Below are 26,897 nucleotides of genomic sequence, written 5' to 3' on the forward strand. Positions count from 1 at the left end.
CAGTCTGTGTGTCGCAGCCACTGCTCTGGATGTGTGTGTGGGCCGATGTGCTGGACATTGTGTCAGACAGCGTGTCCTTGAGGTGCCAGACAGTTTGTTCCTAAATGGTTCCTGTACATTTTGTTCCAATACAAACTCAACTGAGGCCCACTCTTAGAAAACTGAAGAGAGTTTCGAGTTGTATTCTCAAATCCAAAGCAAGTCTTTTATGCTTTTACAACATTTTGTTCAGATCATTAAAATCCTCATGAATTCTGCCGGAGTACAGCAGTTAAATTATATTGAATGAAAAGACCAAATGTGCTTAATCATAATGTCAATCCAGTGATTTTAAACTAAATATAACCTCAATGTCAAGGCAAGTTTTATCACTAAATACTGATGCTGACCCACGAACACTTAATTAACCCAGTAGCATTTCCTTTGTCAAACTGGAAAACAGATTTCAAACACTCCACTGGAAACAGCAGCGTTTTCTCTTTCCCTAGATTTTCAGGAGTATTGAGGTTAAACATCATTACATCTGATATTTACTCATAATTATCTAACTTTAAATTTCAAAGTCATAGAGGCAGAAGTTTTTAGTCTTTAAAGAAAACCTGACACTTGTTTTATTTCTATAAATTGGGAGCAGGTGATGGACGGTGTGCAGAAACCTTTGGTTCTTTAATGGTGCATATTCATTGGTATGTAAATAATATGGGTTGAAAGAACCACTGAACTCTTGTAATCAGTCAAAGCATCATGGGAACAATTAAACATGAAAATGGTCATTTTGTTTTGCACTATCCATATATTTTTACATTTAAACAAGGGTGTTTATCGTCTGTAAACATGAATATGTCTCTGAATTATATATTTGAAACCATAGAACACATGCAGACTTTATTATTTGCTGTGTCTTGTAACACTTTTGACAATTCCCAATTCTACAAACTGGTCTGAATAGTCTTTAAATCGTCTACCTGGCAGTTGTGTGCAGTGATTCTGCCATAAGCCTGTAAATCATGGAAGGAGAAACCAAATAAAAGCGCGTGTGGTTCAAATGGCTAACGTCGAGTGACATTACTCACAGATCACTCACGGTTAAGGTAAACGCACCTCGGGGCTCTTACAGGCTTGTAGGGCTCTTAACGGTCTCTCATGCAGCTCAGATCTTCTATTTAACATTTCATCACATAACACTGCAACTGATTCCCTCATTACCATGGCAACTGCTCGCTGCACATTGTCTAAAATCCCCAACGACACAACACTGATCATTATTGTTCTGCAACATGCATGAAACCGGGGGAACTTCCCCTGAAATTTAATCAAAGTATTTATTTATTTTTGACACGAAGCCGCGTCGTGCATACTTATTTCGTCTGTGGACACGCTGCGAGGTAGCAGGGGGGAAATTTCATTAATCAAACCGTGAATTTTCAACAAGGTGCCAACAAGGAAACTGGAAGCATATTTGAAGAAAACCAGCAGATTATTAAGTAGTAGAGGGGAATGGTGGTGGGTGTTTCTGCTTCTGGGGTCTTGGATGATTGCATGTATGTGTATGTGTTAGGTCCTGACTTTGTGTGAGTGTGTGTGTGTGTGTGTGCGCATTTTCATTTTCGACTTGGATCGCGGCCGCTCCTCCGAGTCGGAGTGATCCCACTCACTCCATGTTCTTTCCTCGGGGCGTGGAGATAGTGAAAGGTATTAATGGAGAGAGTGGTGGGAGGAAAGACAGTGAGCGAGCCGGAGGAAGCACATCGGGATGGGAGGGGGAGATGGATGAACAGAGGTGATGGGGGTGAGGTGAAAGAGCAAGATGGATGGGTGGAGGAGAGTGGGTGGAGGAGGTCAGCGAGGGGAACGATGTCGCTCAACAGCGAGCGAGAGGAGGAGCGGCTCAGATCCAAATCGAAAGGTGTTTTGGCAAACACCCCCCAAAAAAACTGCTACGACTGCCCAACCAGCCCCACCGGAAATTAATCATAGTTTCATCTCTTCCAATAAAATCACTCTCACTCGCTGTCTCTCTTCCTCCTTCTTGACCTCATTCGAGTAATTCCAAATAGATCTTTCTCTCTCTCGCTCCCTTGCACTCATCTTTTGTTCGTTTTTCCTCTTTCAATCGATGGAATCTGACAAACTGTTGAGGAGCCTTACACGAACTCCTGCTTGTAAAAGCAAATTAAAAAAGAGAAAAATAAGCCCTGCTGTGCTTAAAAGCTAGAAATCCCGTTCCCTTCTCCACCACTTGGCTCCGGGTGTCTGTGGCCTCTGCATAAGCCGGAGCTGTCGTGTCCCTGAGTTGACCCTGTGCGCTCGGACAACTGGCTGATGTGCCAAAGGCAAGAGTGCAACAAGGACATTGCACAGAGGCGAGCAGGGAGCAGGACCCTGCATGTGTGAAGGAAGATGAGGTGGAGAGACAGGAGGTGTGTGAGTGACGGAGGAGGAGAGAGGGAATGGGGAAAGCGTGTCGAGATTTTGTCAAGCCAACACGGTGAAGTCACAGAGCTTCTGACTGAGATGATTCAACCACGCGGAGGCCTCCACTTTGCATAACCAGGACAATGAGGATGTGTTTTTCTTTCTTCAGACATTTGTTCAAAGAAAGCAGGAGGCGATACTCTGAATACAAAGCAGAGGCTTGAGTGCAGCTCACAGATGATTTTAGTGGATAATTGCTGTGAGAGAAATGTTTGTGCCTGTCTGCCGCGGCTGGGAACCGACCCTGAGATCACCGACACATACAGGAGCTGAACAACCCACACTTAACAACTCTATATATGAATGTATATCTATCTGTTGAGTCTTCATTGTCAGAAAGGAGCAGTTATTGAAGGACTGAGTCAATACAGGAAACACTCAGGTTTTATTGGTAGCATATAAAAGGAAAGATGAGAACTTAATTTTTATATCACTTTGCGTTATTGATCGTCCACATTGTGGTTAAATCTGAATTCACACTTGTTGGAAATAATCTCAAAGGGAAGGTTGTGACATTTTGTAATCATAAAACACATAATAAATTAAAAAGCCTGATGTTATTCCCCTGTGTTGTTTAAAAACACATCCTCGACCCTCACTGTTGCAGTGGCCGGTCATGTCCCTTCATTACAGTGAACATGGGCTCTTTTGTACCTCTGTTGTATTCATCCACGGACAAAATATAATATTCAACAAAAGCCCAATTATGAAACTGTAACTGTAAATTGAACCGTGAAGCAAAGAGCCGTTCACATGTTTATTCAAAGTTCAGAGAAGTTTCATTCGCCCAGTGGGAAGTCGATAAGATGAAGGATTCTCCAGTTATGAGAGCCACGTACCCACATTTATTAATTATAGAACTAGTAATTTTTAGATAGATTAGATAGATGTCTGCTAAAAACTACAGTGCCCAGCTGTCTTTATAGAGAAATTACTCAAGTGTATATTCTTGACCCATGATTTAGATCTTCCATAGGAACCAGTGGACTAAGGGTCACAGGGAGGTGAGGTTTAATCTGGAAAGTATTAAGAGATGGACACTTTCTTCTTTGGAGTTGTTGGCAGTAACTATAATACTATTTCCAGCCTTAGTCTTTAAAAAGACAGAAAAGGATCTTACCTCAATGCAACAATTGGCCAAATCCTGACTTTAGTTTGTTTAACAATTTAATTCTAATGTGTTTCTAGGAAATACTCTTCCTAAAGTTACAAAACAATACTACACTTTTGAAGAACTCTCCAAAATGTGTTCCTGCCAGAACTCCTGAGCAGTCGCACCACTTCATTTAGTCGCACCATTCCCGGCCACGCTGTAGACAGATCCATTTCTTTTGTATTGAGCAGAGAACATCACGGAGTAAATCATCTGGAAGCGCAGTGTTGGATCGATACTGCATAAAGTTTTACTCGTATGGAGAGCAAGTACTTGAACTGTACAGTAATCACTGAAGCCTTTTCTTACAGCGGTGCTCCCCATAGTGCAACTTAGTTAAAAATACAGACAGAGAGGTTTATATTGAACCTCACTGCTCACTCACTCGCTCGCTCGCTCGCACACACACAAAGACACCTACACTCGGCTCGCCTCCCAGCGATAGAGAAGTGAGGAGGGTGTCAGCCAACAGGAAGGCAGAGATTGAGGGAGGGAAGAGAAAAGCGAAACAAATGCAAAGGGAGAGACGGTGCTGCAGAGCTTTAGGGGGAGGACAAATCGATACGCTCGCACACACAACCCTCCCACGCAGCAGCTAAATAATGCTGCTGGTTTGTCTCGCCTTCTCCCTCCGTGACCCCGATCATCTCCATCCAGCGTGTGGAAGACTTTATTCTGTGTTCGCAAAAAAAAAAAGAAAAGAGTTTTAAACACTAGTCTTCGTAAATTGTTTCTGTTTTGCTTTCCCGATATAAAAAAAAAATGGTTATTAGCTTGTAAGTCTCTCCCAAATGGCAATTTCAATCTGTTGGTTAGAATGTGACTCCGGTTTCCAGTATGTGAAGTTCAAGGGGTTCGAACAGCCGATCTGCTCCTCAGTGAACTTGACCCAGTTAAATCAATTTGAAGAAAAGTTATTTTAATAACTACGAGTTGGAGTTTATCATAATCATGGGCGGATTTCCCCAGGGGGGGACAGGGGGGGATCGTGCCCCTCAATATCATCGCAAACATAAGCAATGATAGTACCTATATAATTTTAAGTGGTAATAGATTAGAGGAGAGACATGGGGGAGAGAGGAAAGGGGGGGGGGGGGGGGGGGAGAAGAGAGGGAATAACACTACTGATACTAATGAATGTAGTTATGTTTTTAATGATGGCAATATAATAGGAGTTGTAATGATGATAATACTGCTGATGATAAATAATAGGCTAATTAGAAACAATAATTAGAGTTTTGTTGTGTCAGATCTGGATCCTGCAGCTCCGGAGTCAGACTTACCTGCAGAACGAGGACAGAGAGAGAGATTTAATTAGATTTACTAAAGTAAGATGTGCGTTGTGCAGTTTTAGTTTTGGTTCTGGCGTGAGGCTGTTGCTTCGTACTTTCACCCTCCTCCTCCCTCACAGTGCCAGAGTAACAAATCTGTCGAGAAGAATTTGCGTTTTTTTTTCAGCCACTGCATCTGAAACTAAATACATCAAATTGGATTTACAACGCTGTCCTGCCCGTTGCCAGAACGGGCAACACAACGCCGACGGCATTTATGTATAATAAAACGTAATGGAGGCATCTTCACCAGCCAAGCAGTCACAGCAGCAGAGTGGACGTGCAGCAGGAGCGAGTGTGGAGCAGGTCCGTTTAACTCGGCTGCCCGTGGTGTCAGTGTTTGATTGTTACTGGTGCAGATAGCCACTGCGGTGTGAATGTCTGCTTGTTAAGCCCGAATTATGACAAGCGCTGTGGCTGCGTGGTCAGTAGATCTTAACGTCAGCCGCTGCCTTCGGTGCCTGGTCTGTCAGCAGGCTGCCTGACGAGTCTGATTCACCCACAGTCGATGTTTGACTCATGGTTAATGAAGCAGAATCGCAGCATATGAATTTCCAATTTTGCATCGTGCTTTAAGTGCATAACTTTTCCAAACCTACAATCATTTGTAGTCCTTGACAAAAACTTCGGTAAGTGAAGGATTTGTTTTCCTTTAGCAGAAGCTCAGACAGTGTTTATCCATGTTTATTGTAGATCAGCTCGAAGTACAAGTACTGGCACAATGACAGAAATGATGGTAAATGGTCTATATTCACAGTTTATATAGTATATAGTAGTATTTACACTACAGTTTTACCATTCACCCATTCACGCACAATCGTTAGCACTTTCTTTTCTGTGAAGGGCCATTCGGGGTTCAGTATCTTGCCCAAAGACACTTCGGTAAGACTGGGATCGAGCCGCTGACCTTCTGGTTGGTGGATGACCGCTGTACCCCTCGTCCACACCCCGCCCCTGATGCACCAGCGAGTTACATTTGGGAGTTTGGTTTAACAAGCTGGTGATTCACCTTCTTTAACTGCAGGTCCCAGTTGATAATGAAATCTGTGAAACCTATGAAACAGATGTTTCATGTGACCTATATGAGGGAAGATATGTCCAATACAAATCACACCAAAAGTTCAAGATTCCTTAATTGGCTTTAATTAGGATCCAAGGCTCATTGAACTTTGGTTCCATGTGTTTCTTATGTGACCAAATCAGCATGAAGAATGTGATTGTGACGTGGAGTCTGCGTTGGTGCCGAATTAACCACATGCATCAGCTTTTATCGACCAACAAAGAGGGAAAACCTTTGATGCACAATGTTCCCAGTGCACCGATGGTCTCTATCTAAATGTGTCCAGCCTCTCTTCTTCCCTTTTTACTCTCCACATCCTATTTTAGGTACAGTCTGACTGTTCAGTGAGTCTCCAGCCACCTGTTTGCCTGTTTCAAGCCGACACTCACCACAGCTCTCCGCCGGTATTAGGCGATGGTTGTTGACAGCACTAAGTGAGGCAGTAAGCAGCTCGGTAAAGTGTGTCTGGGAACGCCTGTCGCATCTGCTTGTGCGGCGTGATTCTGCTCAGTCGCTCTCCGCTCGGTTTGAACCTCTTTTTTTTTTATGCTCTGCAAATACCTCGCTGTGTCAGATGCACTCTGGCCGCCTGAGACCCGTGGAGACGAGGATACACACACACGTGAGCGGGCAGACACAAAAAGCATCCACACAGAAACACACACCTAATGCTTTTTGAGTGACTTTACTGGATGACTCACTGTCTGGTTCAGTCTGTCTCCACATGCTACAGCATCTGGACCATAATTCCCAGCTAAGACCTTGGCGGAATATCCTTCGGTGTGTGTGTGTGTGTGTGTGTGTGTGTGTGTGTGTGTGTGTGTGTGTGTGTGTGTGTGTGTGTGTGTGTGTGTGTGTGTGTGTGTGTGTGTGTGTGTGTGTGTGTGTGTGTGTGTGTGTGTGCACGCGTGCTTCATCATGCCAGGAGGAAGATTGCACTCTGAGTGAAGTGAAAATCCTTCCACGCAGCGACGACAACCTGTCATTCATAGATGCATATTTTGGATATAGTACTCGGTAAACTCTGGAGATGGATGGAGGGTTTGGAATTGAGCTCTGCTGTGACGGATTTGGACAAATGGTACAAAGACTAATGTGAAGTTTGTAGGTTTTACTTTTTTTTTTTTTTTTTTTACATATACTGTCTTCCCTCCACACTTTCTCATCCCTCCCTTTTATCCCTTATTTTCTCTCCCTTAATTGCTTGACTTCCATCCCATGGCTCCTCGTGACGCCGTCTTGCATGTCTTAATTAAACGGCTGCTTAGAGAAGGGGGGGGGGTCTGTAAAGGCACAGAGTGAATGGGGGGGGATGCATGGGGGAGGATTGGGGCTTGAGAAGGGATGGGTGGTGGAGATTAATGAAAGAAGAGTCTGTTAATCACACAACAAGGTCAAGGCCGCTTTACCTTCACAGCTTAATTGCGGCCCCTGATTGTGTTGCAAGGCCTCATTTTTAATTCAAACAGCAGGTTGACTAAACTACGTTAAATGTCGCTCTGTGTGTGCGTGGGTGTGTGTGTATATGTTCGTACGTGTGTGTGGGTTTGCATAACAAGTGTTTATTTTATTAGTTAATGCTTCAGCTCGCCCTTGACATCGTGACTTCTTCATCACTTCCACTGTTTGAAGAACTTTGTTGCCGAACACACATATATTTTATAATATACTTAAAGAAAGCTGAATTCATCCCTCGTTACATTTTAGATGAAAATTGCATGCAAACATAAAAAATCAAGACGTTTCGACAAAAGTCTGATTTTTGAAATTGCGTTTCCATTGCAACTGTTTCCAAATAAACAGTTTTCTTTTTTTGTCCCTTAGGGACTCTGGTGCATAATCAACAGCTCATTTGCATTCGTATCTCCACGTTCCGCTCCTCACTTTTTTATTATGGGATGCAATCACTGAGCTGTGGCTGTCGCAGGAAGAGTGTTTTGAATGAAAACTGCAGTGATTGCTGTTTTTTTGCAGTAAGCAACATGGTGGGGCAAAAATCTAATTGTTGCTGCTTTGAGAAAAATGTGAAAGTATCGGTGTAGCACATGTATAATGTGTGTTTTCCATATGCGTGTCGTGATCCCTGACATGGAGCTAAGCCGTTAAACTCAGCGGGGGGGTGGGAGGGGCTGGAGGATGGGCCCACCTCATCCATCTCTTTGATAGACCAACTGTTCCTCATCACATGGGGTCTCTCACACACACACACACACACACACACACACACACACACACACACACACACACACACACACACACACACACCGTGTACACACCCTCCAAAAACATTTTAACTGTCGTGTGCTCTGACCGTGACTCTCGCTCAGCAGTGAAAACACTTCATCAGCCTGATGGTCCAAGTGACCCCCCACCAGTATCTCCATCCATCTCTGCACCCGCTCGGCTTTCTAATAACTTTGGATCAGGGACACTGGATCTCAAATGTCGCAGAGAGAACGAGCGATGAGCAGGGATTTGTCTTTTAGACGGTCAGCGGAACGCCACAGTGGAAACGTTATAGAAACCTGAGGCGAGGGTTTTACCTTGGGATCAGAATGTAAAACCAAGCACAGCACTTATCAGGTGCTGCTTTCAGGGGTTTCTTCAAGTGTGACATGTCTTCATACTTGACCATAAAGTCGTGGTATTAGTTTTGACTTTCAGATTAACTGATATATATAAAAAGGGAGGTCATACATCATTTATTTCTCCGAGACATTTTCTTAGAAAATGTGGCTATCATAGGAAGGGTAGTTATACAAAGAACATTTTATTCTAGGGGGAAAAAAACAAGGTCAGGCTACAATGATTCGAGTTTTACGTTCATGAAAAGGAGAAATGATTCATCACCATTTTCAAATGTGATGGAGAAAACGGAGATTTGACCTCGTGGCGTTGGCTCAGACACACGGGTGAAATGTCAAATGAGCATCAGGCATGTGAGCTTTGATTGTGTGTGCTTTGTGTCCACATATGATGAATCCACATGAACAGAGGAAAATAAACTCACAGTATCAAACACACTTCTACGAGAATGAGCTAAGTAAACACCTGTATGATGTAAAGCAATGCAACACAACAGCTCAGCCTCTGCAGTCATTAATACTGCCTCACACACAGGATAGAGTTTATGGGACAAACTTTTCGGCTTGGTGGTGTATTCCACTGAAATTATTATTTCTAATAAAGTGTCTGCTTCATCAAAATAATTTATGGAGTCATTCAAAAATTCTAAAAGCATCAGCTGCAAACAAATATCACGTTGATTTATCAATAGCTCCCCTGGAAACTAAAATGTTTTGCAAAGGTTGTACCCATTAGTGGCCTTTGGTGTTGGAATGCATTGTAATGAATCAGGTGGTTGCTCACACTCGGTGCAGTCTGTCAGCAGACGTATGTTTTACAGCTGGATCATGCACCTAATCCTCGTGCCGCTCTGCACAAGCATGTCCCTCACTCACACACATTAGGAGCTAATATGCTGTAAAAGATGCACACGGCGCTCATATAGGCACCTCGTTTGCATAATTGCACTTCATAGGCGCCTTTTCCCTTTCTTAGTCCCCTTTAATTGACTCTAATACATGTGTCTTCCAGGGGTGAGGAGCCATCTGATTACCCTTCACCTCCTTTACCAATTCTACAACCCTACACTTCTCCTCCTCTGCCGTACTTAAAGATATGCAGCAGTGCTCATTGATCTGCATTCTTGGGAAATGTCTCCGGCCGATTTTTTAAAAATCTGGGTCATTGTTTATGAAAAAGACGGATTCGGTTGAGGCGAATGGAAACGGTACAGTATGTCATTAGCAGGCGAGACTCATTCGCGTTCGCATCCAAGATTTGAATAGCTGATTCAAAAGAGTCTAATGAAATCGGCATGTCGCAACAGACTGCAGGCTCAAGATTATACTTGTTAATTTCCATAACCAGGCCACATTCAACACACACACACTCACAGAAATGAGGGGGCTGCAGGAAAACAAAAAGTCTCTTGTCTCCATATCCTCCCTAATGCCTCCATCAGCGAATGTGATTATAGCTTTCAGTTGCATATATTATTAAATTTTTTAGGAAATCTAGGCGCGTGTGTCACGGAGAACTGAACCGACTCCCACAAACAATATGAAGATCATTTTGTGTTTCTCTTTTTTGTTCAATCAAAACAAGACAAACATTTCCTCTCAAAAATTTTCCCGTCACCCATAGCGTACAGACACGGTGTAGACGTTTGCTTGGTGCATTTTTGTACGTGCACAATTGGAAGTAGTGACGGATGACATTACATAATGCATTTGCAAACGGGGACAGATATGTGTCTTACAGGCTGCTGTGCTTATGACCTTTAGTGGAACTACAAATCAACTACTCTTACCTGAGCCATCACAAAGCCTCACATGCACGAACACACATGCAGCCCAATAGCACGACTGTTGAAAAAGAGCAGAACACTGAATTTGGTTTAGTGAGCATGTGTTTGCTGACTTGCGGGCTGATACGGTTTCAATGTAAACGACTGGGATGCTCCCTTAACATTCTCACTTACACCCCAACACTAACATTAGCTGAACCGGTGCTTTGCTGCAAGCTGTTCTCATGCAGAGCAGGTAGCCATGTTAAGACGTGTGTGTGTGTGGGGGGGGACTGTCCATCTGGATGTGAAGGTGGTGATGATGATAATGATGATGATGGCTATCAGTGGGACAAGAAGGCTCAGAGCCTGCAGGCCACCTTGTAAGGCTTGACTGATCAGCGCTTCCTTTTTTCAGTATGTTCCAGTCTGACTTGTCTGTTTGTAGCTCTACTACTTTTAAGTCTGGACCTTGTGTTTTGCCTGCATATGCACATTAGTATTGGAGACATCTCCCCCCCCTTGTGTGCCTTGTGGCTTTTTTATTTGTCTCCATACACACACATGCTTGCATGCAGGTGTTTCAGGGATCGGCTCGGACATGAATAAATGGCTGTGTGGTTCGGGGTAAATGGAAGCCATCAATCACGCGTACGGGGGAAACAAAAACACTGCCTACTTCAGCACGGTGACCAGTGGACATGGTTGCTGATCCCAGCAACTGCAGCGTCAGGGTCTAATGATTAAGGTGAGGTGAGATGATCTGCAAAGTTTTACGGCTGTGAAGCGCAGTGGGTGTCTGTGGGGCCGATGATGTCATCGTAAAGGCTCCATTTACTCTATGAAAATAGATAGTGTACATGTGCACTGTCAGTGTGCACACGTACCTTCATGCATCCTTTAGACGATAGTTGACCGAGTCACATAACGTCACCTTAGAGGGTTCTGACATTTTTAAGATTTTATTGTTGTGTACGATACATTTTTGTCTCTCGGACCATTAGCTACAACCCCAACGATTTCCATTGGTTCTGCTTTGTTTCATCCACATCTGTAAACTCTCAGGGAACGTGCACAACACGGACAGAATCCTTCTGTATCTGTAGACTGACTTTGATCATAAATTAGCCTTGAGGCAGTGAGGCACAAAATCAGATTTTAAATATATATATAAATATATTTGCCTTTTATTGAATAGTTGAATAGAAACAGACAGAAAAACAGAATTAAAAAAGCCTCATTCGAGCTCCATCCCCACAATATGTCCGCTCATTGTGCTTCAGTCAGGATGAGAGCAACAGCTAAATACCTGACACGTAAATGAACAGCGTGCGTCCGTGAGATGAGACAGCGAGAGGAGGCGGCGGCGGCGAGTGATATCCTGAAATTGTTCCCTCTCAGTCTTTTGTTCCTCGGCCTCTGATAAATCCTGTGAAAATGATAGCTGGAGCCAAAGCAGGGGCAGCGGATAATGGATAAAAAAAAAAAAGGGAGGGAGGGTAGCAGGGAGCAAACATGATGGGGAGGAGGAGGAGGACGGGGAGGAGGAGGACGGGGAGGAGGAGAAGGACGGGGAGGAGGAGGACAGGCAGGGCTGAGCAGCGTTTGCCACGGAGCAGAGCTGATAGCCGTCAAGAGCTGTTTGAGAAGATGAGATGGGAGAAAGGTAAACGTGAGAGTGACATGGGTATTAGTGGGCACGGCGAGAACAGAGGACGAGGAAGAAGTCGTCTCTGTCAACAGGCAGTGATTGACTTCTGTGTGTGTGTGTGTGTGTGTGTTTGTGTGTGTGTGTCAGAGCCTCAGCGAAGTGAGTCAGTGTGTGTTCATAAAACACAGATATGCTCCCTCAGTCCATGTGTCTGATCTCATCATGTGTATGCACGAGAGGAAGTTAATCTGTTTAGTTTGAATCCATATACACATGAGACACGTCATTCTGCTTTAATGTCACATTCAACATGGGATTACATAACACAACACACACAGGACTTCAGGGAGGACGAGGACATGGATTCACACCACGTGCTGCACTTTGCATATTCCCCAAAAAATGAAGAAGTTTTATTCATAAATACACTGAAATAAATGAATTTGGTGATTTCCCCCCCACACTTCCCGTAGCCAGGAGTGTTTCAGGGGACGTGGTGGGGGACCGGCCCTCCAGACTGTGCACACACATACATAATAGTAAAACAGTAAAGTTAAAGTGCAACCACACGCCCTTCAAATCAGGTTCCTTTTCCACGAGCATTGAGATGTTCTGGTTTTCAACAAACAAAGATTATGCAGCTTTTGGCAGAAAGCTCGTGGCATCATGGGGCCTTTTGTAGGGGTTTTTAGAATCATGGCGTCGTTGCTGTGGGCTCAAGCATTCAGCCAATCTCAGGGGCCCCCTCCCAGCTCAGGGGCCCATGCAATTGTTTGCTTTGCCTCCCCTGCAGCGTATAACCTATCCTTAGATCCACCACGAGGCTGACATGCGTCGTTCAGAGTGGAAAATACTAACAACAATTTGACAGATGGCTGTAAAATAAGCTGCAGAAATGTTAGTTTCTCTAAATGAGATGACAGTACATTTTCTGCACATTTTCATGGTTCTCAGAGGATGAATCCGAACAGTGTTTGAGATCCCCTGGGTTTTTCCCTTGGTGCCATTATGAAGCGCATAGCTTGACAACTATTTGTAGATTTCTTCGAATTTTCATATAAATATTTAGAGTTGCTGGATGATAAATTCAATTTATTCACTTGATCTGCTCATCTTTTCATTTTGTATCATCATCAGGGTCAGAAATGCAATTCGCCAACACGTGGCTTAATGTAAATACAAACTGTACATCAGCATGTCAGTGTGCTGATGTTAGCATTCAGCCTAAGCACCATTTAATTACCATCTAGCATCACAGAGCTTCTATGGCTGCAGTCTCTTACTGTTGTTTCTCATTACCTGTAAATTGTCAGAAATAATCCAACTGAACAAAGACGCCCAATTAGAGAGTCGACTTCAGCAGAGTTTGCCGATAGAAAGTAATTTGTCTCTGCTTCGAACTCTATTTAAAGATCTAATTCTGCAGACGTGATAAACAGTGAATCATCACGTGTCTGTTTTGTGATGTAACCGGTGAGAAGTCCAGTGAATGAATCTGCTGCTGTTTACGTAGAAAAAAAAGAAATAAATAAAATGTGCTCGTGTGTGTTTTGTCGCTGTGAATTACACGTCTGCGGCGCAAAAGCACAGCTGACATTAATACCCCCGCTGGCATTGTTCGCTAGTTATCCTCCTGTGTTCTCTGTGTGATGTCAGTCTGTGGTAACCAGGGCAGAACAGCGAATAAAATGATAAAGAAAAGCGTTGACCTGAATGGCACGGCTCAGAGCTTTCTCCCTGATTACACCGAGGCAGCCGCCAGTCAGTGGGTGGACCTGAATGAGGTCTTTACTTTGAGTTAATAACAGGGATTTACACTGTCATTCAGGGCTTGGTCATATCTCCAAAGCAGCTGGCCGCGCCGACAGGTTATGACACTGCATGTAGAGCGAGAGAAAATTGTTTGTCTGCAAAGAGCCGAGCACGGAAAGTGTCACTTAACGTCAACCTATAACACCATAAAAACCAAAGCCTCCATCATGGATGATTTGATACCGGTATTCAAAGTAATTTTCAGTTTCTTAGAGTTTGACTCATATGTTGTTGCAGTTTGATTACAGCAAATTTCAATTGTGTTCCTGTTTAGTCATCACAGAGGCCGACAGCTCTCTTAAGGTTTGCTGTTCTCCAGGCATCTGCACACACAGTGGTTTGTTTTCCTACAGAAGACAGAAGCTGTTGTGCTGTAGCGCTGAGAACTGGGATCCAACTTGATAGAGCACTTTGAAATCCCGCAGAGGAAAGGTAGCGACTCATCAAACATTCAAAACAACTGTGAAAATATCAAGGCCCGGTCTGTTTCGTGAACATTAATTACAGATGCAGCATTTTGTTTAGTTGAGGAGCAGCGTTGATTAAAAGTAATTTTCAAAACAGGTTCAATGCATCATTTCGCTTTTAACAACCTTTTGCTGAGGAATATTCAAAAGCCTTGATATCAGACATCAGAAACAAACGAATCCAGGTGTATAAAACTCACATTCTGCCGTAGTAGAGAGAAGTCGTTCGCTCTAACTGGATCCAAACACCTTTTGAGTTGCTATGACAACTGAGGGCTGCCACAGGTTCTCTTTCATGTCTGGAAGGGGAGGGTGAGGTGAGGGGTATTCAGCTGCAACACGCGACCTCACCACTAGATGTCACTACTTTCTACACACTGGACCTTTAAAAGAAAGTCCAGGACAATTTTCGTAGACTCGTCAACTCATCCCAATGTCCCTCCCACAATTTGTTGCTCTATAACATCATCACCTTACTTCCCCCTTTGCTCCTGTCATATTGACTATGGCCACCAGAGGGCTTTCAGTGAAAACATGTTCTTCTGGGGTGTTTGCAGAAAAGATCTCACATGAGTGCGAGATGTGAAAAGGGAAATATGGTTCTTGATAAACTGCTTGTGCAAAAAACCCTGCAGAGTATTTTTTTTACGGTGCAGTCAGAAGGAATAGTATATGTGACCAGTACAGTAGCATTCAGTTTTCCAGTTGCCCCGAGCCCATTTCCCTAAGCTCCAGCTATTCTCAAGTACTTTTAACTCTGGTTCAGTTTGGTCTTATTATTCACTGCTGGCTTTTAAGGCTTTTAAGAACCGTTTCCATTCAGTTAAGCCCAATTCCAAGTGGTCTTATTCTGTCAAAGTTATCTGGGCTCCACAACCTCCACCATCATTTCACAATTTTATAATCTGACCCAACCTGAAACACTTAAATGCACCCATCAGTCATTTCTGTCCAACACACCAAGCTGTGTGACCTGGAGGACCCGTGTGTGTGTGTGTGTGTGTGTGTGTGTGTGTGTGTGTGTGTGTGTGTGTGTGTGTGTGTGTGTGTGTGTGTGTGTGTGTGTGTGTGTGTGTGTGTGTGTGTGTGTGTGTGTGTGTGTGTGTGTGTTCGAAGCTGTTTGACGGTAATGGAAATTATTTCTGCGTTTGTTAAAGCTGCCCACCGTCTGAAATAATGCAGAGGAATTAAAGCTCTATTAATAATTGATTTCCACCTGCTGGAGTCACGTCCCATTCTCCTTTGTGTCGTCTCTTGTTTTCGTGCATTGCCTTTAAACACAAACTAAAAAGGCCACTAAAAAAACCAACAAAACAAACAATTTCAACATTTCACAAACTGCAGCCAAAAAAAACAACGACACCTTCATTTGGCATCTGTGTGTTTTAGTTGGTTTGTGTTTGCTCGTCAGTGGAGGTTAAGCTGTGTGTGTGTGTGCAAGTGTCCAAAGCAAACCTCCTTTAGCGTGATTAATATTAATCAATGTGTACTGTCACGGAGGCAAAGGGACAATTCATTGCTCACATTTATTGTATTAAGAGACCTCATGATTTATTAATGGGCATGTTTAAGGTTAGGGGAAAGAAAGGGAAGGGGAAATAAAAGAGAGAAGGGCAAAGCGTAAATTGATTCCCTCTACAAAGGCAGAAGTCTATTAAAGTAATTTGTGAACTCATTGAAATGTAGATTCTTCTGCCTTTTTATATATATTTTTTGTATTCATTAGATGGTGAAACTTCTGGCATATCTCAGTGTGGAATATCTTACTGTCACTCATCTGATTTAGATTGATACCAAGTCTTCTAATTTTATCCGACCACCCTCGGGCTTTCTGCTCGTACACATGCCAGACAATGCTTGAGTTGCATATATTCCCACTATAGATGACCTTAGTCTCACTCGCTGTCACCGCCTCTTTCAGTGTGTCTCATTCGTATGCATTACACGTCCACCCCTGTCCGTCTATCTGTCAAGCTGAAGGAGTCCGTTCTCCTGTGCTGTCTTTGTACAGTAGTTAGCCGACTGTCTTTCTGTCTCTCACACACCATCTGTCCGTCTCCAATGGACTTGGCATGTCGCTGCATATCTATATTACTGCACCTTGAAGGAATATGTCTATATATGTGTGTGTTTGTGTACATGTGCTGCCCTGTTCCATTTAATCGAGGCTCCCTGTCGGCACATAGGACAAATTGATCAGTTGCTTTGCCAGCTGTCCTGGCAGATCTCTCCTTCTGTCTCCCAATTTCTCCCAACCTACCCCCCCTCTGCCTTTCTATCCCCCGATGCTCTCGTTCCCATTTTGACTCGTATACCTTCACAATTAAAGGGCAAAGAAGAGATGAAAAGCACGTCTTCTAATGGCCGAGGCGGTGTTCTTTACAAGCGTCTTCTTCTTCTTCTTCTTCTTTTTTAGTCACAGTTGGATGCTTTTTAGATTCCACATTCTCCCATTGGCAGATGGCTGCGAGCCCATTTTGATTGACGTGACCTTGCCTGGCATTGGCTGTTGGCGGCCCCTTTTGAACCATCCCTCGCTGTGGTGGATGATGGGCGGCGTGCAGAGCCAGCTCCTTTTGTTATCAGAGCTGCACATATTGTCTTGATACACCCCTATCATTAGACACACATTTCCAAGGTGGGCTGGCGAAATGCGTGTCCACACTGAAATGAAGAGATAAGTCAGAATTTCAACCAGACACGAATGCGGCCAGCTTGCTTTTAAGCATGATAGGTAGAAAATGCTAAACCAATTTCTCCTCTCGCAGATCTATGCATAATTTTGCCTTGATTTAGGTGCCATTGGTGCTTGATGTTGTTGGCGTGGTGAGGGAGGGATAGATGCAGCGTGGTCATGAACAAAGAGCCTCTACAGGGTGTGTGTGTGTGTTTCTCATGCTTGGCTGTGCTGTGAGCTCGAGGCTTTTCTCCGTGTAATGACAGACATTAGAAAGTCGATTACATGATTCTTACAGCTTCAGATACGCGACTCGCAGGCGTACATGAGCGCGCGGACACAAAACACACGCAGTCGTGCACTCACTTTGGTCAGAGCCAGGAGAGGCTGACGGCGCCTGCTAATCAATGTGTGATGGCAGGCCTTTTGTGTAAGTGTGTGTGTGTGTGTGTGTGTGTGTGTGTGTACGTGTGTGTTTTGCAAGCATGTCCAAGTTGAATAGGTGAGACAACACAGGCCCCCTCCGTTATAGTGCTTGTGTCTCCATGAATGTTCATGAGCATTTCAGTGCTGCAGGATTGTGTTTGTTTCTGCACCTGCTGTGTCTTGTTGTTCTCACACGTGGCCACGTCGCCTCCTCTCTTTATTACCGACCGTGGTCAAAGTGTGACGCTGCAGCAGAGGTGGGAGACAGATGTGAAGAATTTTCTCCAGCAAGCTTCATTTGCTGTTGAGCATGTTTCCAGTGTTGTCAGTCGCTCCCCGTCCTCTTGTCTGTCTCCTGTTGGAGACGCAGCCCAGCCTTCATGGTCGGTAGGCTGATAACGTGAATGACCTTTGAAAGATGTGAACAAGACAGTTGAGGACATGTTAAACTTGTCTGTGATCTTTAAACAAATGTCTCATGTCTTTGATCTCATTCTTTTCAATAGAGTTCATGCAGATTCGCTAAACGATCCTGATGTAGAAAAACAAGTGACACATGTTTTGAGTCATTCAAATCTTCTCTTGATCTTGACACTGACGTTTCTACAATTCTCTTGTATTAAGACTTTTCCTTTAAACATGTAGATCTGTCAGAACAACACCAACTGCCATTCTATATGAACTAGATTAGGTCAGACTAACTCTAAACTGGCTAACAACTGTAGCATTGAAGCGAGAATGTATACGAACGATGCCATTAGATGTCAGTCTATGTGGGGGGGGGGGGGGTATCAATGTCCCGCCTATACACGTCCTTGACCAATCACAAATCAGTCTGAGGTGTCAATCATGATCTTCACCCTGATTTTATTTCACACTCGGACTTCAGTGTGATAAGAACTACACTAAACGTGGCAGAAACCATCTTTTGTTACGTATATTTTGACTTTTAATTTTGTCCCATGTCCCATCCACTAACATGGAGGTAGCAGAGTTTACGATCTATACTACAGCCGGCCACTAGGGGGCAATCGAGACGCTTTGGCTTCACTTATGTCGGAGCTGTCATGTCGTCCATCTTTATGTGCAGATTATGGTTTTGAGCCAAAATCAACCCAAAGACAACTAAAACAATTAGGAATTTAGGAGTGAAATGCTCATTGAGTAAATTAAACCTAGTGAGTTGACACGTGGAGAGGAAACCCTGTAGCACTGTTGGTTTTTCAGTGGAGGAAGATCAGCAGGGTGAAGATCGATAGAGGAAATAAGATAAAACGGACAGATGAGAGAGGAACGCGAGGCAGAAATGAAACGAGAAGCCATGAGGAATGGGAGAAAGGGAAAGTAAATAAGACAGATTTATTACGAGGATAGAAATATAGTTAGAGATGAGGGGGGGGGGGAGCATGCCCGACCTGCTGTTAAGAATACAGTCTCAGAAAAGGGGCGACCGGGGCATCGAGCGAGATATAGGCTTTAGCCGGCTGCCTGATTTCACACCCATTATCGCCTGCTACAAAGGCCCGACGAGTGGAGAAATGAAAACTGCGAAGAGCGAGGGTGTAAAATAACCTGTTTTATTCTGTTTGTGTTTGTGAGTGTGTTTGTATGCACCACCACCCAATGTCACAGATGTACTGATAAGCTTCTATTACACGGTTTATATTCCTGTGAGCCGCACACGTAAGGTCACGAGTGCTTATCACCCTCGTCCACATTGTCACCCTTTGTAGTCTGATGTGCAGCGGTTTGGATTCCACCGCTTAGAGACGTCACACATGGAAAAGATGAATGCAAAATGACAACACAACTGCAGAAGCAACAACACAAATGCAAACATCACAACACAGCAGTGAAAGCCACAACACAGCGGCACAATCCACAACACAACTGCAAAAGCCAGAACTTAATTATAAACAGACAAACAAAAATGCAACAAAACGGACAACAAAAAAACACTATAACTTAAAAAGTGACAACACGATTACAAACGCCACAACACAACTGTAAAAGCCCCACAGCAGAAGTGAGCGACACTGGATGTTGACAATGAAGCGATGCTTGTCTATTCTTGATGTTACGGTACAGGTGCACTCCTCTTTTAAGGTGCACCCTTACCGTAACACCTCAAATAGACAAGCATCAAATTTTAGCTTCTTTAGTTGTGTTGTGGCATTTGTAGTCGTTTTGTGGCTTTTACGTTTGTCGTTTCCTTGAATGCGCTTGTGGGACGTCTCACCCACCGTAGGAAATCATTTTGGAAATGTGGGAAACTACAACCAAATGAGGTTTTGTAGTTTGCGTGGCTGCGCTTCACCTCGGCTTGTTTTTCATTTTCATTTCCGAGCTGGTTCAATCCTGCTCAAGCCTTTGAAGCTGAGGCCACTGTTCACACGTAATGTGACAATTGTTTGTCAGATGGATTTAGTCTCCTCTACTTTTCTCCGCTAATCCTATCTTTTATATCGTCTGTACGTCCCTGTGGATTCACTTGCTTTATTTCCTCTCTCATGCATTGAAAGGGAGATTAGAGGCATTTTTCTTTTCCTCAGGCTTTAAAAATGCAGATGTGCTTAGTGGCGTTTTACATGCAAAGAACCTGAGATGCTCATAAATGATATAAGATGGTTTTATGTTATCTTTTAAAAAAGAGCTGGAGCATTTTTATTAGGTCCTCTATAGAAAAACAATGTGTTCATCCCCATCTGAGTAGATCTCCATCTTTCACAGGGATTTATCTTGTTGTTGAGATAAAGCAGAAACGATTAAATCACATTCCTTTGGCATTATCTGACGTTTGGCATTTTTGTGCGTCCTCTTTTGCAGCGTGTCCCCCCGGAGCCTACAAGATGTCCTCCAGGCAGCAGGAGTGTTTCCCCTGCCCGGCCAACAGTGTGGCGGAGGAGGAGGGATCCGTGGTGTGTGTGTGTGAGGAGGACCACTTCAGGACTCCCCTGGACACTCCCTCAGCCCCGTGCACACGTAATGAGATTATATTTGATTATATTTATGTGCGTGGTGACCTATGGTATTCTGTCCTTCCTCCTGTAACACACTTATATGATGTACTATTCCATCTGGACATTTTTTGCACTAAGTGAGCAATTTCATGTTTGTAAGCCAATCATTATCTCACCCCCTCCATTTAGCCGTTCATATCTCCGCGTCTTCTATGTCCATAAAGATCACTTCCCCCCCTGTGGTTTACCCGTCCTTCACCCTGCATCCTGTCGTCCTCGTCCCCCCCCCCCCCAATCCTCATCTCATCAACCCCTCCGTCTGACCTGCACCCACCTCCCCCAGTCTGTGTCTCACTCTCTATCCTTCTATCATTCTTCTTCCGTCTCCATCTCCTCCTCATCGCACCATTTCTATGTCTCATCTCCCCCAACCTTCACCTCTCCTTCGCCTTCCAGTTGTCCGCTATAGTGGTCGGATTTTGAAAGCTCATTAAAAAAGGTCTACCCAAAAGCGTGCTGCCCAGACTGTTGACCAGGAATTAGTCTGCCCCAAAACAGGGGGAAATGTGAGTCTGGTGCTCTGTTAATAAAACAGTTTTCCTGTGGTCAAAGTTTTTACAGTTACAGACTTAAATTTAAATATTTCTTTATTATTTACCTTTTATAATGATGATGTTATTTAAATAAATTATCTTAAAAGTAGAGTAAAGATGCTTTTTACTGATATCAGATAAATCCAGTCCTTTAAAAACATCTTTGAGTTCATTCTCCATAGACCAAATATCCTCGGACACATTAATTTATGATTTAAGGTGGATTTTTCTATAATTGTTACTGTAACCTCTCCAAACCTGTGATTTCACCTAGTTGGGTTTTATCCGGTCATTACGTATCCATCCACTTCAGCCATCTCCTCTGGCTCTTAACCTTTTATCACCCGTCCATCCTTCATTCCTCCCGACACGATGACCACATTATGCAGTCATCACGGCCAGTTTCTCCATCTTTTTAACCTTGTGCATTCTCTCCGTGTTCGTCCACCTTTTCTCCTGACATCACTCATCCGTTTTTCTGCTCTACATCCATTATCCACCTTCCTTGCACCGGACCAACCTGTCTTCTTTTAACCTCTCCATTCTTCGTCTTTGACCCCTGAACACACACTTACTCCTCTCTCTCTCTCTCTCTCTCTCTCTGGTCTGTCTTCTGAACTCGGCCGCTCATCGCTCTTCTCTCTCTCCGCTCTGCCTTTTCAAATTTACCTTCCTCTTCCTCTTCGTCCTCTCCTTTCGTTCCACGCGTGCAAAGTTATCATCTTTCTTCCCTCTGTCAAATCTCATCCGTCTATCCTCCAGCGACAAACGATATCATCTCCTCCCCGCTGACCCCATCTCTTCGTCCCACACTTCTCGCCGTCTCCCCCCCGACTCCTCTCCCTCACCGAATTCCGTTCTTCTCCAATAAAGATGCACTGCCAGGCCGATGAAACCAGGAGCGTACAGGGCAGCCCTATCGATTCCTGCACGGAGAACAGCCTGTTGATTTAGCTTAGTAATTAGATGGGGGAATAATGGGCTCAATATCCTGGGACTACTCAGGCCAGCGAAACCATAAGGTCACTATGTCTCTCCATGCATGGTTGTATGCACACACTTCAATTGTGTGTGTGTGTGTGTGTGTGTGTGTGTGTGTGTGTGTGTGTGTTTATATATATATATGTGTGTAAGTGTGTGGTCATACTAGCTTAAGTGCATTGGAGGGATTTAATTAGAATATTGATCGCTGAGCTCTGTGATCCCTGTGTGATAACATTTATAGCAGCCTAATGACCACATTAATTACACTATTGATTCGGTAATTATGATCATCCCCAGATTTGCCTAATCCACCGCATGTGTGCAGCTGGAGAAAGGGAGCGCTTGATGAATCTAGCAGTTTAGGAATAAAGGAAAACGTGAGCGTTAGCCCCGACGAATGAGGTTTGATATGCACACTTTATTATCCCTGCAATTAAAGAATAATACCAGCGTGGTTTTATTCTTCTCCTCTGACATTAATGCCGGAGAATTTCCCTAAACCCTCGTGTGTTTACCGTAGTTAAAAGCCGCTGCTGTCTCTTTGGAATAAAAGGCTCTTTATTGTTTAAAGAACCACATGAAAGAACACGGCGCCGCATGTTTCAGATGAGATTCATCTGGTAATGCTTCCTGACACCACTAATTACCATTAGCTAATTACCAGCCATTTACAAATTTTCCATTACAGCACACAGTTAAATATTCCCCGGTGGCTGTGAGGAGGAAAAGTTCGGAGACGGGGGAAGTATTTCCTTTGCGTTCGCCGTTGACAGAGTGGAACCACCGCTGACAGAACAATGACACCAGCCTTATAATGAAAAAAATACCTCAGAGGGATGCATAATGTTTTTCCCAAATGTATGGCTCCGCGAGTCGATTTTGAAAAGCAGTGGGAGACCACGAGTTTCAGGAGGAGGCATAAAGTTGCAGCAGAAGAGTTTTTTAGCATCTGGGTTATGGAAAATGCATAAATACAGACTCCTCATTGGCTTTAATGGTAAAAAGTTTTAAATAAGAGCAAATTTAGATTTTCTTCCGGATTTCTTATCTTTAACTTCACTCTTTTTTAAAGAGCTACTCCTGATTGGTGGATACAAGTTAAATAAACAACACATTGCCAAAAATATCTCACAGTTAGAACAGTTGTTTTTGTCCCGACCTACAAATTGTATCTTAATGAAGTATTAATTAAATGTATCTTCATTGTTTAGAAAGATTAAAAACACAATCGTTACACAATAGCTACGTTATTATTTCTCTTGACTGTGGGACGGACTCAATTGTGTCTCGTTACTTGAAGACAACTGTTTTTAAATCATGGAAATCACATGAGCCTTAATGCGTCTGGTGTGGGCAAAATTATAAATAAGAAATTGTCTTATACTCTTCTGGTCGTATTTTATTGTCTTGTGATGTTGGACATGGAGAGAGTTGAGGAGTAGAACTTTTATTTGAAGTTGAGACGTTAGGAAAGAGACACTTCAAGAGAACGAGGGAGTGCAAGGCCGAGGAAGCACAAAGGCAGAGGGAGCTGTGAACAAAGGACCCAGCTGTGTGTGTGTGTGTGTGTGTGTGTGTGTGTGTGTGTGTGTGTGTGTGTGTGTGTGTGTGTGTGTGTGTGTGTGTGGTTTCTGGGTTTCTTACGTAACCCTGTGCTCCAAGGTGTGTCTGGGAATGGGGGGGGGGTGTAACTGTGATGTGTGATGTGTCTTACAGCTCGCACAGAGCTGCACATCTTCACTTATTCATCACACAGCACATGCACACACATGCAGGGGCGCATTTAAAATTCATGGCCTTTAATGGACCCGAGCTCTACTTAGCCGCCGTGTGCGTGGACCTGCAGGAAAAGCCTCAGGTCGGTCAGGACAGAGACGTAGGGATGGGATTCAGGCCTCTAACCTGACATTTGTTACAGCCCTTTTGTTTGACACGTCTTTGTTTCAACTTGTGGTTGATTTTAATTCACTTTAGATAAGTGGCTGAAGATGGTGAATGTTGTTTTCCTACATATTTCATCGGCCTTGAGGACATAAGTGTAATCGAGAGACAGTTATGATTACAAGTTTTTCCTTAAGAGAGAGTGCCTCCATAAATTTTGACACACAAAACCTTATGTATACTTGTGCATATATATATATATTTATTTATACTAATGCACAAATATCGTGCATTTCTATCCAACCACTCTTTCTGTAATGGATGGTGTATATTATAAATATATCTCCCCTCATTATGACGATCTTATCTTCAGCTCAAACTGGTCACATAAAAACAGATCCATGTTCCAGGAGCGTTAGAAGCTTTCTCCATGGCAACACACCTTCAATCACTGATGCTAAGTGGAGGTTTTGTTCCACAGATCACTGTTGACATAACGGGCAGATTTGGATTTCAAGCTCACACATATTCACACGAAAAGGAGATTTCACAGGAAGCCATAAAGTTTCTATTCATTGAAAAACACAGACACACACACTGGATATTTAACATTCATCCAGTTCCCACTTTTATTCTTATTCCCCAGGCATCACGTTTAATCCCATCTTCATCTCACTCCAATAAATGTTATGTTATACCATTATAATTCCACATATGCTTTTCTCAGTCGCCTCCTCCCATTAGGATCAACTGGTTCTCATCAAATCAATTGTTTCTTGACACCAAATCCTGGGAGGAACAGGATGATCATAGCATGATGTGCAGAGTGAGCCCATCACACTGTGAAACCCAGAGGCGCTTAGTTCTGAAGTCATGGGACAAATCTCCTTCTGCAGCGTTATGATGTTGGAGCCACACAGGTGGACTCTGACATGTCGTGTGTACGAGGCCCTTTTCAATCAGTGTCCAGCTTCATTCAAGGTCACAGAGATTACAACAAGTGGACACATGGGATGACATAAACAAGGTCGGGTAAAAAAAATACAGTTAATGCCTTGTGTATTCAGAAAGTAGATATTTTTTTATACTTATTATTTTTGAAGCACTGCCAGCCTTTATTTTGTGGTGTTTCTTATATATATATTGGCACGAATCTTCAAATTCCAAGATATTTTGTCATTTGAAATTGCTCGAGGCAAAGGATGTGTTTTGCTAGAAAGGTTTGCAAAGGAGGGAATTCATATTAGTCTGGTTCCCTGTGTGTCTCGTCTTTTGTTTGCTTTTCGAAAGAGACTCATGAATTATTTAGGGGTTTAAAAACAACAAATCGAAAAGACAATTTTCCCTTTTCTTGTTTCTCTCAGGGCCCCCCTCCCCTCCGAGAGATCTGGTATACAGCTTGAAGCAGTCCACGCTCATCCTGGAGTGGGCGGCGCCGTCCGACACGGGCGGCAGGCTGGACCTGACCTACAGCGTGGGGTGCCGGCGGTGTCTCGGGAGACAGTGCGAGCCGTGCGGGGCGAGCGTCGGCTTCGTGCCTCAGCAGGTCGGCCTGACGGAGAGAACGGTGACCGTGGTCAATCTCCTCCCCAACACCAACTACACCTTCACTGTAGAAGCCTTAAACGGAGTGTCGGAGCTGTTGCCCAACAAGAGGTTCTACACGCAGGTCAACGTGTCAACAAGCCTTCCTGGTAAGTCGCAGTTTCATATTTAAACACAGACACAGGCTGAGAGGCATGCGTGAGGAAGGGGGCCCTTTAAATGTTAAGTTACTGTACCAGTCTGCACTGTCAGGAGACAAACAACAGCTGAACAAGAATGGGGTCACGCTTGCATTTACAAAAATATGATTTGGCAAATGCACTCATCCGAGACAAACCAGCTCACTTGCGTGTCTCTGGAACGCTGTGAGAATTCAGGCTACATCACGTGTGAGCCAGAAATTAAATTTAAATCAACTTGCTGTGCGGGGGGTTCCTCGATTTAAGCATCCTAAAGCAGTCCAGGTTTTAGGGAAGTCCATTAGTGTCTTGCAAATAGACTCCCAGGCTCGATTTGATTAAATGTGCTGCTGCTTTTCCATTAAAAAGTGGTAAAACGTGTGATAAGATTTGTGCTATTTTGCAGTAGATTGTGTTAACGGATGTGTTATGGGAGAATATTTCCAGATATGGATCCGGTTGATTCTTCTAGTTTCTGGTAAAGAAAAAATAGCCTCATTTATTAGATTAGATTTAGTGTTTCCTAAATGTATTTGCCCATTTGACTTGAATTCCCTGAAGATTTCCAAGGTTTGGTTTCGAGCCGAGTTCGGTCAACAGGGGTGGGCCGCTTCTGCCCACACACACACACACACACACACACACACACACACACACAAGACATGTACCCACTTGCAGGTACCGTGCACCCCCTTTACATCATAAATTGATGTACTCTAAAATGACACCGTTGCCTTTCAATATCCTTGTAATTTATGTAGATTCTCACACTGCCTGCTGCAACATACAGGCACATGGCATTCAAAGCCAAGTGTGCATCCTGCAGAGTGATTTTCATTCATGTGTACACTAAGTAGCACAAACTCATTAGACACACTTCCCCCCTCGCACTGGCAGCGTGTCTGTCGATAGAGCACAAAAGTCTCCGGTGGAGGTGATCGTATTATCAGCAGAAGCAGCAGGCCATTAGCTGGGCGCTTAAAAAAAGAAGAAGAGCTTGCAGACCATGTGCTAGAATGTTTCAGTCAGACCAACAACCACTGATATATTCCTGCAGGTGTGTGTAGTCAACAAGAGTTGACTTATTATTGTGAATCATTTTATGTGAAACCCATAAAGAGCTCTGGGTCGGCAAAGTTCACTCCGACAACTGAGAGGAACAAAAATAAGATATAGTTTAGAAAAACTGATTAAAACAGCTCGTTCTCTGATGGTTACATCCCTGAATCGAGTGTCTTCACTGTTTAAGCGGCTTTGAGCGGCTCGTCCACTAGCTAGAGGGTTGACGGTTCGATCCCCTTCTCCCCCATCCTGCAGGGCAACATACTGAAACCCACATTTCCCTGTGTATG

The 26,897-nt window shown here is 43.7% G+C and overlaps 2 protein-coding genes across 5 annotated transcripts in view; both read left to right on the plus strand.

Moving 5' to 3' along the window:
• LOC117770083 (double-strand-break repair protein rad21 homolog A-like) overlaps positions 1–26,897 on the plus strand; it is a 951,093-nt gene that overhangs the window by 179,010 nt on the left and 745,186 nt on the right. The gene's annotated exons all lie outside the window — the stretch shown is intronic.
• Positions 1–26,897, plus strand: part of LOC117770076 (ephrin type-A receptor 7-like) — a 146,669-nt gene that overhangs the window by 66,294 nt on the left and 53,478 nt on the right. For all 4 annotated transcript variants that reach the window (XM_034599121.1, XM_034599120.1, XM_034599122.1 and 1 more), the window contains exons 4-5: positions 20,230–20,385; positions 25,186–25,515. In XM_034599121.1, the coding sequence (XP_034455012.1) occupies positions 20,230–20,385; positions 25,186–25,515 (486 nt within the window). The remainder of the gene's footprint in view (positions 1–20,229; positions 20,386–25,185; positions 25,516–26,897) is intronic.

Source organism: Hippoglossus hippoglossus, chromosome 11 (genome assembly GCF_009819705.1).
Source record: "Hippoglossus hippoglossus isolate fHipHip1 chromosome 11, fHipHip1.pri, whole genome shotgun sequence".
NCBI classification, from domain to species: domain Eukaryota; kingdom Metazoa; phylum Chordata; class Actinopteri; order Pleuronectiformes; family Pleuronectidae; genus Hippoglossus; species Hippoglossus hippoglossus.